This window comes from Apiospora aurea (genome assembly GCF_038362705.1).
Source record: "Apiospora aurea strain CBS 24483 chromosome Unknown utg000010l_segment0_segment0, whole genome shotgun sequence".
In the NCBI taxonomy this organism is placed as follows: Eukaryota; Fungi; Ascomycota; class Sordariomycetes; order Amphisphaeriales; family Apiosporaceae; genus Apiospora; species Apiospora aurea.
In genome coordinates this window covers 1,097,149-1,110,693 of record NW_027117397.1, presented here as the reverse complement: position 1 = coordinate 1,110,693, position 13,545 = coordinate 1,097,149, and the positions used below count along the sequence as shown (strand labels likewise).

The 13,545-nt window shown below is 51.4% G+C and overlaps 4 protein-coding genes across 4 annotated transcripts; 1 reads left to right on the top strand and 3 right to left on the bottom strand.

Moving 5' to 3' along the window:
- Window positions 1–931: 931 nt before the first annotated feature.
- PG986_014368 (uncharacterized protein) lies at window positions 932–1,570 on the bottom strand (the record flags this gene model as incomplete). Its single annotated transcript, XM_066850590.1, has 2 exons — window positions 932–1,506; window positions 1,558–1,570. 2 exons carry the CDS (start codon window positions 1,568–1,570, stop codon window positions 932–934), a joined length of 588 nt encoding a protein of 195 aa, XP_066692828.1.
- Window positions 1,571–3,196: 1,626 nt separating this feature from the next.
- PG986_014367 (uncharacterized protein) lies at window positions 3,197–3,376 on the bottom strand (the record flags this gene model as incomplete). The annotated part of the gene is made up of 1 exon (XM_066850589.1): window positions 3,197–3,376. The coding sequence occupies one exon, from the start codon at window positions 3,374–3,376 to the stop codon at window positions 3,197–3,199; it is 180 nt and encodes a 59-aa protein (XP_066692827.1).
- An 875-nt stretch (window positions 3,377–4,251) lies between these two features.
- On the bottom strand, window positions 4,252–5,226 carry PG986_014366 (uncharacterized protein; the record flags this gene model as incomplete). Its single annotated transcript, XM_066850588.1, has 1 exon — window positions 4,252–5,226. One exon carries the CDS (start codon window positions 5,224–5,226, stop codon window positions 4,252–4,254), a length of 975 nt encoding a protein of 324 aa, XP_066692826.1.
- Window positions 5,227–10,187: 4,961 nt separating this feature from the next.
- On the top strand, window positions 10,188–12,518 carry PG986_014365 (uncharacterized protein; the record flags this gene model as incomplete). The annotated part of the gene is made up of 3 exons (XM_066850587.1): window positions 10,188–10,381; window positions 10,437–11,501; window positions 11,552–12,518. The coding sequence occupies 3 exons, from the start codon at window positions 10,188–10,190 to the stop codon at window positions 12,516–12,518; spliced, it is 2,226 nt and encodes a 741-aa protein (XP_066692825.1).
- Window positions 12,519–13,545: the final 1,027 nt, after the last annotated feature.

The window sequence follows — 13,545 nt, the reverse complement described above, 5'->3', positions numbered from 1 at the left end:
GTTTGTTCGAAGGCTTCGGTCTCTTGTTAGACATATCCCAATGGCCATGCTCTCCCAGTGATGTTTCTCGCAGTTCTGCATAGAACAGATCATGACGGATTTAGTTCGCAAGAGGTTTTACTGGCCCTACGACACCGCGGATTTCCTGTACATGCTATACTCCGGACAGCTGCCGCTAATGATTGTAAGAGATCGCAGCATGTCATACGAACCTGGCGACTGACATCTCACAGCATCCCTTCTTCCACAAATCAAAGTTCTCTGCTTGCTTGTAGGGCGTTGTTCGCAGGGCTGCGCGTGAAGCGCTGGTGAGGTTGGAATGTATTCGGTACCGTTGGTGACAGTTCTGTCGCCGTCGATAACAGGGCTGTCACCATCGACGACTATTCTCCTGAGGACGATTCTTCGTCCAATATTTGTATTGTAAGTACCGCCTTCATTGCACCATGCAGCTACAGTCTTCTGGTACATAACTAAAGCAGAAGTATACGTAGACTATCAACGTGAACGTGGATAGTGGAGGGCGTGGGAGGTCCCGTTGCCCTTCTCTCACAAGCACTGGCGCCAATGGTCTGATAATGAGCACAATAGCGACGAGTGCTGCGTATGTATATCTCAAGCATTTAGGCCATGAAAACGATTGCTAACTTAATTATATTAGAACAGACAGATGTAACAGACACTTATAAGGTATTCGCTCGAGGCCTTCGTTATTACTTCATAATATATCAATCGTCTCTTAAGGGGGAGATAGTATTGATCCACAAGGCTGAAACGGATGGCATAAAAGGAGGCAGTGCTGAGATGGCAAAAATGGCATTCTCTAGGGTTCCCCCCATACCTATCCTAAGTATCTACACTGACTTGAAATAATTACTTCATTTACTGTGATAGCTCCCTCCTATCATGACCGCCCAATTTTGGAGCACACTTAGTGCGCCCTTCTAGGGCGACCCCGTCTGCCAATATATATTTCTCCGCCACCCTTGCGCTCCCAGTACTTTTCCAACAATTTCGGGCAGATCTTTTTCAACTTCGCTTCCGGCTCTAGTGACGTGGTACTAGACGCCGCGGGGTAACCGACCCATTGGACTTCAAGTTGAAAACCGGTTCCTTTCTTTTCGTGATGCAAAATCTTGAAGACGTGATACGTCTCGGGCAATGGGTCCTTTCCCTCGTAGAACAGGGTTTTGTTTCGTCCGCCTATGGCTCTCCAGTAATCGTACAAAGTCTCGGCGGCGCCTTGTTGGATTTCGTGCTCGGGCTCGAAGGATGCTTCCTCCTTTGACTGACCTACCCATTTGACCAAAAACTCAATGCTACCATCAGTCACCTGACGATACTCCAACAGCTTCTCAACCTCTATCTCGGTGTCCTCGGCGGAATTGGAAGCGTTATTTTGGTCTCCCGCGTTTTCAGTCATTCGCTTGGTGTTATTGTCGACGGGTCTCCCCAATGTAGCAGAATCCGGCGTGGTAAGCGTGTTACCGTTACTTTGGAGTAGCTCTAGGCGAAACAGTTAGGGAGCACTCTACAGACGCAAGGGTGGCAACGGACCGGTACTGCCCATATTGGCGACGAGTACCTTGGAGACGTCGCATATCTCCTTTGTGTATTGTTGAGCCGGGGTCTCAGGTCGGGTTTCGGATGGTTTGGGCGGAGTAGAAGTATGCTCGACAGCTCTCCTGCCTATCGACCGGCTGTGACGCGCTAGTAAAAGGGTGGTCAACTTTATTCACAAACTAGACGATTAGCAGGATGGTGACTTACTGGCCTTAGCAGCCGGAGGACGCGCTTCGAAACCAGGCGCCGATGCTTCCGTGGAGTGTCGCGAACGAACGCGCCGCTGTCTTGCGGGCGATAATAGCCCGGTTGGCTCTCCTCAACCATCCTGGCACAGAAGGCGAACGCAGGCGGCCATACAACAGAACAATCTTGGCATTTACAGAGGCACGAAAAAACGAGTCTTAGTTACATTTTAATGTAGGAATGCTAGACTGGGTTGCATGTTGAAGTTAAGACTGAGGAGATTAAATGTAATTAGCTCACATCTTGGACCTAGGCCCGTCGCGAGGTCATAATAGTAGGGAATTATTCCAGCAAACCTCGAGTCAGTGTAGAACTAACGATAGCTATCTGGTGGGATCCTTGGGATTGTCTTCGTTACCATCCACCGCATGTTCTCCAGTCATCCCGACTTGAATAGGAAGTGGGCTGTATGTCTCACACTATTTCTTCACACCAGGATCACTGTGGAGTCTAGGACCAGGGAGTCACAGGAGCAGAAGGTACAACAGTAGTGTTAGTGTATTTGCTATTACGTTGGAACTGGAATATGCTTCGAGATAAGCATAAACAGAGCTGCCGCTTGTGAAATCTTACTACCAACATGTGCGACGTCTTCACGCAAACTGGATACCGCTGAGACTCGTCCTCCAGCATTCCCACTACCTTTATTGCCAGGATACCCCGCTGCAACTTGCGCCTGTAGATGTGCACCTTGCCGTATTCTGCAAAAATTCCTTTGGCGGCCCTGTAACAGCTTTGTGCCGCTTCCCCCGATCTGGGAAGGTAATGTCGTGGCTGTGCCAACATGATTCGCGCCAAGGGCCTTCTAGTCGCCACATCCATTGCGCCTGTGGTTGGGGTATCTTGTGTGTGCTGGCCGGGCATCCGCATTTGTCGCGGCGGTCGGCGTAGCGTTCGTCGTGGAGCTGGGCTCTGTACGGATGGGCTGCCGCTCCACTGTCGGTTGGGAACCTGGAGGGCCTGCTTTATGATGAGCATTACACAGTCAGTCGGCTATGCAGTCAATAGACAAGAACCATGCTTACCTTACGACCTTTGCGGTGAAGGCAGCTGCCTCGGGCCCGCCTGCCTTGTGTGGCTATTGGGAATGACAGTCCCGCCGGCCTCGTCGGGGATAATGCCGTAGACAGATAGAGGCTCCGCCGCGCTAGCGAGAGCTGCTGCAATATACTCGGGACGGGTTTGTATTCGGCATCCGCGTCGTCGCTGGCGTCTGGCGCGGCCTCGAAATCGATGGCTCCGACTTGGCCGCTCGATCGTGTCGCTCCGCCGTGGCTTGGTCTCGCATGGCAAGCAACCAATTGACGAAACTGCTGATGTCAACAACGGAGTTGGATATACTCGACGTAATGATATGTAACTGGGAGACGGGGACAGACGATTTTGTTCATGTGCGGCACCCGCTGCTCGCGTGGGAGGTGCCTCGCCGTTTCGATCCGCTCGTGCGTCGGGTTCCAGTACGCAAGCGTGCTGAAGACGTCGCAGTACCGCCGAGGTCCCGCGTCTTGTTCTGCAGCGGCAAGTCGCTCTTGCGAACCTTTTCTTTCTGCCTCTTGGTGTGGGCCATGACGGAGGTCTAGCTACTCAACAACTCTGGCAACTTGCTGGACCTTCTTGGGATATATTCCTGGAGTGTCCATTGAGCTGTAATAGCGTCTCGCGTAAAGGTAGATATAGCAAGTTGGTTGGCTTGAGGGCTGAAATCTTGATGACGTGATGAGCTCGAGTTGGGTGAAAGTTGCCAGGGCAGCTGCTGATCTGGTTCCAGGACCCATGTTGGCATTGGTAACTTCTTCTCTTTGGCGAGGATAAGTTCTTGCGCAGCAGGAAGATGGGCAGTTGGCCCAAATGGCGCGGGGTCGCGAACGCCTCTTGCAACACAGAATTGACAGTCACCTCAACTAGTATTCTTAGTAGCAATTGTTGTCATGCTGCCATGACCAATTCGGGAGCTTGTCCCCGCTCCTGTTGTGCTCGCTTCCGTGCGTGTCGGATTTCGACTCATATCGTCGGTCGTCAGGCGTACGCTGTGCATGTCGGCGGCGCGTTTCCGAAGAATCGCCCTTTACCCGGCTGCTCAGTTATGATGGACAAGAAGTGAGCCATAGCATGTGTCGCTGTTTCGAGTCTGCTTGCAACTGAACTAGTGGCCCGCCCCACGTAACACAGACGCTTTCTCCTGTGGCTGACGAGACCAGCCACCCCCTTTTCCCACTTCTTCCACCTCCCTCCAACGTTCATATGCTTTTGGCTGAGTTGAATAATAGCTTCCATGCAGCGGTTGCAAAAATTTGATTTGTCTGTTTGTTGTTGTTTTTCTTTTTTTCGTATCGGGGAGCGAACGCAGCTCAGACAGCCGAGGCCGCGAAGAAAGAGACGACTTGACTGTCCGGAATATTCCCCCCGACCCTTCCTCTTGGAGCTGCACCTGCCCCTCTCTATCTAAACAACGGAACATGCACCTGGTTGGGATCGAGCAAAACGGAAAGCGGATACAATTCCATCGAAATGGATGTATGCTGCAATCATTACAGCCACATGGAAAATCTGGTGACTTGCGCCGCAGATGTCGAAAAGCCGAGGTGCCCATCTCTCAGGAATCCTAGCCGCGTAGATGGCAGCGCCCACGAGATTTGACGTCGCCATCCAGCCCATCCAAACCAACGACATGCGCGATTTTTGCACAGCCCAGCCGTAAACCAGAAGTCCGTGCACGACGAAAATAATAGAGCTCAGTCCAAAGCCAGCGTAGAAACAAGCCCGCCAGCTGCGGAACTTTGGCGAAGCAAAGTGCGGATCAAGCGTAAGAATAGCACAAGTCAGCGCGGTACCACTGGTAGAGAACCAATAAAGCAAGCGCAGGCTTTCGTTACAGAAGAATCCATAGTAGATAGTTGGGATTCCAGCTCCCCACATCAATATGAGAATCCCTAGATAGTCGAGCTTATTGCAGAACGACGTTAGGGGATGGCTGTGGTTCCATAGGATATGGAAGGTTGCAGAAAAAAGAAAGCAAACCGCCACTCCCAGACAGTACGTATACACAACGACCAAGTCGACTACCTGCCTATTGGCCTGGAATTCGTAAACGACTTGGTGAAAATATACAGACAGCGCAATGAAAACGGCTGCACCGATAAGGTGCGAATAAGCGTTGACTGTCTGGTTATGGAGGTAGAAGAGGCTTGTGAGTGACCTCCAAACAGAGCCGGAAGTGGGCCTGTAGCCCGATAGAATGTATTCGTTGTCTTGTTGCCACGAAGGAATCTTGTGGAAGAACAGCAGCCGGGACGGCGTGTACCATGGCTGAGATCCCTCACTATTGCTGTTGGTGGGATCTCCGATGGGAGATACCGATTGCTCTGATCCGAGAGATCGGGATCGTGAGCGTGAGTGGGGGTATGGGCGGCGATACATTGAATCTATAAGCTACAGTAAAGAAACGATAGAGAAGTCGTACAGCCGGCGTTGGGAGCCTTTGTCCGCTGTACGAATGCCCCATTCTACCTCATTGGCAAGAATCCTAGATTGAAATCCGGACGCTGGACCTAGATTTTACAGTTATTATAACATATTTTTCGTTATTGGTCACTAGCGTAGAGCCGGTTCGCGAGGCCGCGTCATTTTAGAACAAACTGCCCAATCCTCCTAAACTGCGCAAGAACAACAGCAGCATTTGGGCATCATTCCGTATTAGAGGCCATATACGGCACATCAGGAGCGGCGAATATCGGTCACTGTCGGTTATGGCGCCACATAGCCCCCGTACTGCATCTTCGTCGCCCTGCCGCGCGATGACGACGAAAATATCTTGTGGTAATAAACAGTGATCCATTGTCAGCTTCGTGTGGACTGGCGAGTGATAAAGGAAGATTGCCTGTAAAATTCAAGTGGGAAGATGTCCCAACAACACGGGACAGACTAGAAGAGACAGTGCTCTACTTATACTCGGCGGGTGCCTACGTGGCTTAGACAACAGAGTCCTGCAGCGCAGGGGATGATGCAGGCCTCATACTCGAGCCAGATTAGTATACGCATATCATGAGGCCTTTATTAAGGATAGAGGAGGTCGTCTACCCTCGGTGAAAATATACAGCCGGGAAAGGGGCCTTGCCAATCACAGCCTTTCGCCCGAAGATAATATGATTACGCCGTTGGACGAGACCTCAGCAGCAATACGACGGGATTCTAGTGCGATGTCAAAAGCCGAATGCCAAGTCCGAGAGCTCTTAGTGAATCAAATTTCTACAGAGACATTGGCTTATTTCCGCTTTTTGGTCCCTCCCCAACTTCTGCCTGAAGCGGAGGACCACATCGTGTTCTATCCGAGAGACGGTAGCTTGGACCTGCTTATACATTGGCGGCCTTTAAGCAGGAGCGTTTAATTCGGTGGCTTCGTAAGAGAATCTAAGTTTGAGAGGCTTGGTTCGATTGACCCAACGGTTCTAGAATGAAGATGGTCATGCGATGGCAACGTTGCCACTGATAGATTTAGGAGCCTTAGGCAGTGTCGGCAGGCGCTATCGCAAATCGTATTGTTACTCGGACGGCCTCCATGTCGGGAGACCAGAACTTGCCGTCGGAAGTTGACTTTCTGCCCAAGTAAAAGGACAATTTGCTCCTGTCGGTGTCTGTACACTGTAGCATCTGTGTTCGGTATGTTGTCCATTTGCTACACCGGAAGCGGAAGTGCTCCACCGTTCTACTGCATACTATATGGAGCCGGTGGCATAGAAGAAGGTATATCTTCGCATGGGGGATTGGACGCCGAGTCAGATGCAACGTTACGGGTGGGAACCTTCATGACGGTGGCGACAAGTGTCGCGGAAGCAGAAGCTCACATTGCCGCAGCGCAAGACCGGTTTTGGCGGCGGGCGATCAGAATGTGGACGGACATCCACACCCTTCCAGCGACAAACCCCCTTCGCAGCAGCACAGCGCGAATACGGAAGTTCCGGAGATACCATCGGTCACCATTCTACCAAGTAGCGGACCTACTCAAAGACATACCGATGGAAGAGTTGGAAACCATCGAACCGTTCGCACTAGCCCCGTGGGAGAGCCGAACAAGGACGATCGCGGACGAGTCGGACGCGGAATCTGAGGTCGAGCGTACCGACTGGGCCGTGCGCATTGCGGTCAGCAGCTCGGCCAGGAACGGTCTGGTAGGCTTTGGAGCAGCTATCGAAATACAGAGATCGATTCGAGGGGACCGCCTGCACTTGGCCCGCGCCGTGCCACTCGGTGCAAGAACCGAGCAGAACCCGTACACGGGAGAGCTAGCCGCTATAGCAGACACGCTGCGTTCGCTGCCGCAGTTACGGTACCGCAACATCCTCCTTGAGACGAGGAACAAGGCAGCGGCCCTCACGCTAAAGAAACCACGCCAACAGTCTGGGCAACGACACATCCGTCAAGCCTACCAGGCCATTTCGAGCCTGCGGAGGGAAGGAAACAACGTAACGATCGCCTGGCTGCCGACATTCGAGGAAGACAGACTTATGGACCGGGCGAAAAAGGAAGCGAAGACCACGACAAGGCTGGGTACCGAACCAGGGACCAAAATGCCGGGGGCGAAGTCAACAACACTGAGCCTCGCGTGGGCCAAACGGAGTGCTTTGACCAAGCTGCCAGAAGGTGTCGGGAACCACTCCAAGCGCGTCGACACAGCTCTTCCAGGAAAACATACAAGGCAGCTGTACAACGGACTTTCGTGGAAAGAAGCCAGCGTTCTTGCCCAGCTCCGAACAGGGAAAGCTAGGTTGAATGAATACCTCTACCAGATTAACGCGACACCGACAGACCAGTGCGAATGCGGACGAGCGAGAGAAACGGTGGAGCACTTCCTCTTCCGATGCAGCAGATGGACAGCATATCGAACAGAGATGCTACAGTGCACAGACACCCACAGAAGCAACTTGTCCTTTTATTTGGGCGGAAAGTCACCCTCAGACAATGAATTCTGGGCCCCAGACATGGAGGCCGTACGAGCGACGATACGATTTGCCATGGCGACAGGTCGGCTGGATAGGAACCAGTCTTCTCACTAACGCGACCACTACTAACAACCCGTGCCTCAGACTGCAGGCGCCGCTCCAGCTGCCGAGGATAGGATGCTGGACACTTGGAGAAAGGCCTTCAAGCTAGCTCGCTAAGGAACGCTACTAACGCACGGGACCCTATCTAGGAAAGTACTGACGGAAATGGAGTGACATGAGCCGAAAATGGAGTGTGTAGGGGCTTTGGGTGACAAGGAAACAACTTAAGAATGTACTATAGATTAGCGATAGTTGCCCTTTCGGCTTCGCCGCCCGGGCGTTAATAAATTGTGTGTGTGTGTGTACTACACCGGTCTCGTGTTGACGACTGTACCTTGAGGTACGAGGCCACCAGGGCAGGAAGTCGCTTTAGGTAGCATGGTCCGAAACAGATGCAAATGCCTGACGTACGATATTGGTAAGTACGAACCAGAAGAGCTACATTGAGGCTTTCGGGTACAAGGAGCCCATGCTACTATTTGGGTACCTGGGAGAACAACCGGATGCGTTTCGGCTGCCTGTCGTGAACACCGCCCATGTTATCTGTCATTTCCATCGTATCGGCAAGTATGTCACGAGCTTGGCCCGGGTGAAGGCCTCGGCATCCCTCAGCCAACCATCCATACGCAAAAGCCAAGACGCCCTGACCATCACGAAGCTATCTTCACACTCCGTACCGGCTCGTCCGGTATGATTATTCGCCTCCTATACTGAGGAGAAGAGACTGTAAAGTTGTGGGGTCCGACTCGGGTATGGAATCGAGGAACTCAATAAAAAAATGGTGGTCCATGACTCGTGGTGGCTGACTCTCTGGGAGTTTTGGCCGACGAGTCACGCCGTCGATGGATACCGTAGGCGATACTGGCTCGCGCGTTAGGGCTTGTTCTGTCGGATCGAGGAACTCCGGGCCCTCCGGCGAAAGCATAGCGCTATGTAATGCGAGTCTATCACTCAATAAGGGAAATTCCAACTCAGAAAAGGCAGGTTGAGAAACTGTTACGATGCTAAGCTTTTGGCCAGGGGTTAGAGCGTTATCTAATTCTACTGGAGTTTAGAACGAGCTGACCAAGCGCTGAGCCCAATATGTAAACTGTCCATGCCGAAGACCTTCTAGGACTTAAGGGCCTACCGCAGTAAACGTAAACATGTTAATAATTGAGGGTGTATGATTGCAACTTGGGCCATGAGTGTTGTGAAAGCCAGTAATTTGGAAAGAAAAGGGTGGCGGATTAGGTGCCGGATGGTGCTTGCTGACCATATCGGTTAGTCGAATGAGATCTATCTTGGGAACGACTTCTAACTTGTTCTAGAACAGCATATTGGTGTGAAAATTGATCCGTCCGAAGTTCGCTTGATCACCTCCGAAAAGGATGCATACGGCTGGCAGCGGCTACCGGAGGTCGAGCCTCTCTTTGCGAAACATCTAAGCGATCATTCAGTGGGAGCATATAGAAGAATATGTGAAGGTGTCGGATGCACGTTTGAAGCTGTCGTTTCACCACATCACAATAGTGAGGAAGTCCGCAGCATTAGAGTAAGAGAACCGGACATTCCTATGTTTAGAACAGGATATAATCAGCTAATACGTCACAGAAGACCCCGGGTGATAGCACTTTCACATCACGAATTAACAACATGGCAGGAGAGATCGATCGGCTAGAGTTAGGGTTGCGGGGCTGCAATGAGTCACTCCAAGTCGAGCGACATGCTCGTGAGAAGGTTGAGAATGAACTGGTGAATATGGGAAAGGACTATGAAAACCAACGAGTGAAGCTGGATGAAGCAATCTCAATATCGGTACAGCTAGAGCTCGTGAATGCGAGGTATGAAGAAAAGGTACTAAGCATTAGAAAGGCCCTAGAAGAATAACAATACATTGCAAATAAGATGGCGTAACAGCACCGAGTGGGTAGCAGCATTATTGACGGATTCGAGGGCCCTCAGCCTGCGCAAGGCGTCTCGTAGCTTTTGCAAACTTCGTTGCGGTTACGGCCTTTTATTACCAGTATGACCTGTACATGTACCTATTTGTAACACTAGGTACTCTCTATTGGTCCGCCTCCCGCCTCCCTCCCACTCTCCCAAGCGCTGTAGGCAACACCGCACTAGTGCGTTTGCCTCGTGGATGCCTATTTAGCCAAGTCGCCCCAGGGGAGGCGAACCATATCGACTGCAAGAGCCGCATCCAACTCCTTAAAAATCTTCCTTCTCGCCCTGCTCCGACCAGAGAATTCACTCCTTCCGTGTTTACAATCATAAACCATCCTGCGGAAACGTCACAGCGCTACCGTGGTCAACTCTTGGAGCTTCTATTATCTACCCAATTTTACCCAAGCCAATATGGCTGATCAAGAGGAGTTCCACAAGAAGGCCAAATTATGTTGCCATGTTTCTGGGTGCGATCAAAGAATTAAGCCCAAGAAGAAACAAGTTGAAAACCACATTTTGAAGCACGATCCTGGGCCTGTAGCAAATGTTAATGTCTCCGAGGTATTGCGGGAATGGAGGGAGCTACCCTCACCGTCTTCCGAACCGTGCGATCCCCACTGCCTAATTCAACGCCGGCATCTACTGACATGTTACTAACAGCCAGCCATCCCTTCCTCCTGGGCTTCCCCGCTCAAGTGCCGCGAGAACTAGAAACGATACTAACTTCAAGGGGGTGACGCGGGTTGGGAGGTTATGGAACCCAAATGACCCAGATTCCAGTCCATCACGCAAACGTGGAGAAAGGGAATCAGAAACAGGCGGCCTGGAGGTTTCTGACGAGGATGAGAAATACATCCCACAACTCAAGACCCGTCCCATAGACCACCTTCAGTTGGTCGCTGAAGTGAAGGGGATCTATGCTGGTCTGGTCATGGCGGAATCCAAGTGTATCGAAGTGGACAAGGCGCAAAAGGACCAGAATGATGCGAAGCTGAACGACGAGCAGTGGCAGGCTCTTATCGCTTTGCACCGCACCTTACTTCATGAGCACCATGATTTCTTTTTGGCCTCTCAGCACCCGACAGCGAGCTCATCGTTACGAAGACTTGGGGCCAAATATTATATGCCAGGGAGGATGTGGAAGCACGGAATCCATACCTTTCTTGACGTGCTGAGACATCATCTACCCAACTCTCTAGAGCACATGTTGACATTCATCTATCTCGCCTACTCCATGATGGCACTGTTGTATGAAACGGCGCCTGCCTTTGAAGCGACATGGATGGAATGCCTGGGCGACCTGGGTCGGTACAGGATGGCGATCGAAGATGATGATTTACGAGACCGAGAGGTCTGGACTTCCGTATCACGACGTTGGTACTCGAAAGCCTCCGATGTCGTTTCAGGGACTGGTCGGTTATATCATCACCTCGCCATTCTGGCACGCCCGAATGCACTCCAGCAGCTGTTTTACTATTCAAAGGCCCTCTCCGCTTCGGAGCCCTTTGAATCGGCCTGGGAATCGATCATGACTTTGTTTGATCCGTTGCTTGGCTCTGGTAGTCAACGCTCGCGTCTCCTACCTATCGACTTCGCTTTTGTTGAGGCTCAGGGTATTATGTTCAGCGGCAAACGTAGCGATGAATACCAAACTTCAGTGACAGAGTTCCTCGGCAACCTTGATAACCACATTAGCAGAACTACTCGAAACTGGATGAAAAGCGGGTAAGTTATTCACGCACTTCGGATGCCGTGCAATAATTGACAGTGAACAGTTACTACATTGGAATCTCCAATTGCTGCGCCTTGTTATGTTGGGGCAAGGAGAGTAGCAGTTCCATCTACGAGACCATCCGAGCCAGAAGAAAATCAGGCTCCCGCAAGGAAGATGACGAGCAATACAAGAACAGGGAGATCCCCGACCCCAACCACCCTGGCAACGCAAAGGCCCTGGAACAAGCTCGTTGTCTTGCCGAAGGGACGTACAACAAAGTTTTCTCTAGATTTGCCGACCCTAATATTTTGCCTTACCTACATACCATACTCGTATTCCATCGCTATCTGATTCTTTTCCCATCAGCTATGAATCTGCTCGAGACAACGTTCCCTTGGAAACTGGTATCAGCGCTTCTTAATTCTTTTTTGCATTCGTACCACGAATATGAGAGAATTCAAAGTGAGGAGTTCCCGAGGCCGGTCAAACAATCACCCAGACCACTCCCAGAAGACTTCGCCCTCCGGGGTTTAGTTTGGGCCGACAAGTACTTCCCGCCCGATTGGTTCTCCAATAACAAGATTGACGATGACGAGAAGTATTTCGAAGTCGCCTCTATGACGGATGAGCGAAAGGAGAGGGTTCTTTGGCTCGGCATTTCTATTGCGCGGCATGGCAAGTGGCTGCTTTATGACGACAAATCTCACCAGTATTCTGTCCCTTCTCGATTCGAACAGGATATCAATATCATGAGTGTTAATACCGAAATGGACATGGTCTCCGAGCTCAACCTGTCACGAGCGTCCACGCTTGTCCCATATTTAGCCGGCAACAAGGCAATGGGCAAAGCCGAGAAAGGCGATAAAGATATACCAGATATCGAAGATTCCAGCCGATATAGCGAGACATCCCATCTTTGCACCAGGCCATCACATTACGCTAAGAATTTTGCGGGGTGGTGTGGGTGTTGGTGTGGACGTCGAAATAAACATCCTCCGTGCACGAGAGCTCCGAAACCTCGACAATAGCTAGAGGAAGACTGAAACTTGGTTCCGTAAGAAAATTTCAAAGTAGCCATTCTATGAAAGGGGCGAAGAATGGGTGCTGGGTGGATGAAAAGCTATGATGGGGAATGTGTTCTGACCACCAATTTGGGAGTCCGATCAACAAACATCTCTTTTTGCAACAAAGACTACAGAGACTGCAGCATGAATATTGGACGGTGGAAGAAGCGGGTTAAGGGGGTGGCTGGTGTTAGCCACGGGAGAAGGTGGCTGTGCTACGTGGGGCCGAGCTTCCAGTTCAATTGCAGTCAGAGCTCGTAACAGCAACAAATGCCATGATCAACTTATCCGACATAACGACGTAATTTAGGAGGCACGAAAAAGACAATTCTTCTATCGCGCTGGCAACGCGCCGCATAACGTACGCCGAAGACCGACGACCAACGACCGACGACCGACAACATGAGTCGAAATCCCACACAGCATGGCGGCGAGCACAACAGAAGCGGGGACAAGCTCGCGACTTGAGCAAGGCAGCATGACGACAATTAAGAGACGATAGCATAGCGGCCACGGTTCTTATTCACTGTTTCGAATGACCATCGAGCCCGAAGCACGCCGGCACAGAGTGACTCCTTGAGGCCAACGGGGCTACCCAGTCCCCACGAGACCAGCGTGATAGGCATTGCCACGACCGACCTGCATGCATCGCATGCACGCATCCCGCCGACGATTCTCACCCGACTTTCGAGCACCATCTCAGCGTCGGTGTCGTCTCTACCTGCCATGCCAGGAATAGCGGGGCCTCCTCGAAGTCAGTGTCTACCGTGGCAGCTAGAAGCGACCTAGCATGTCGCGAAGAGCCTGAGGGTTGAATCCGCCCACTCGGCCAGCAAAGCTGAACGGGAGCCGACAGTCGTATAGGTTTGACAAAGGCTTTTTTCTTGTTTAAGCTAGTTCAGGCCTTACGACATACCCAGCGTTCGAGGGCTGCCGAAATGCATCTGGCCGTACTCGTATGTAGTCCCGGAGTAGCTCGGGGTCACTGTAC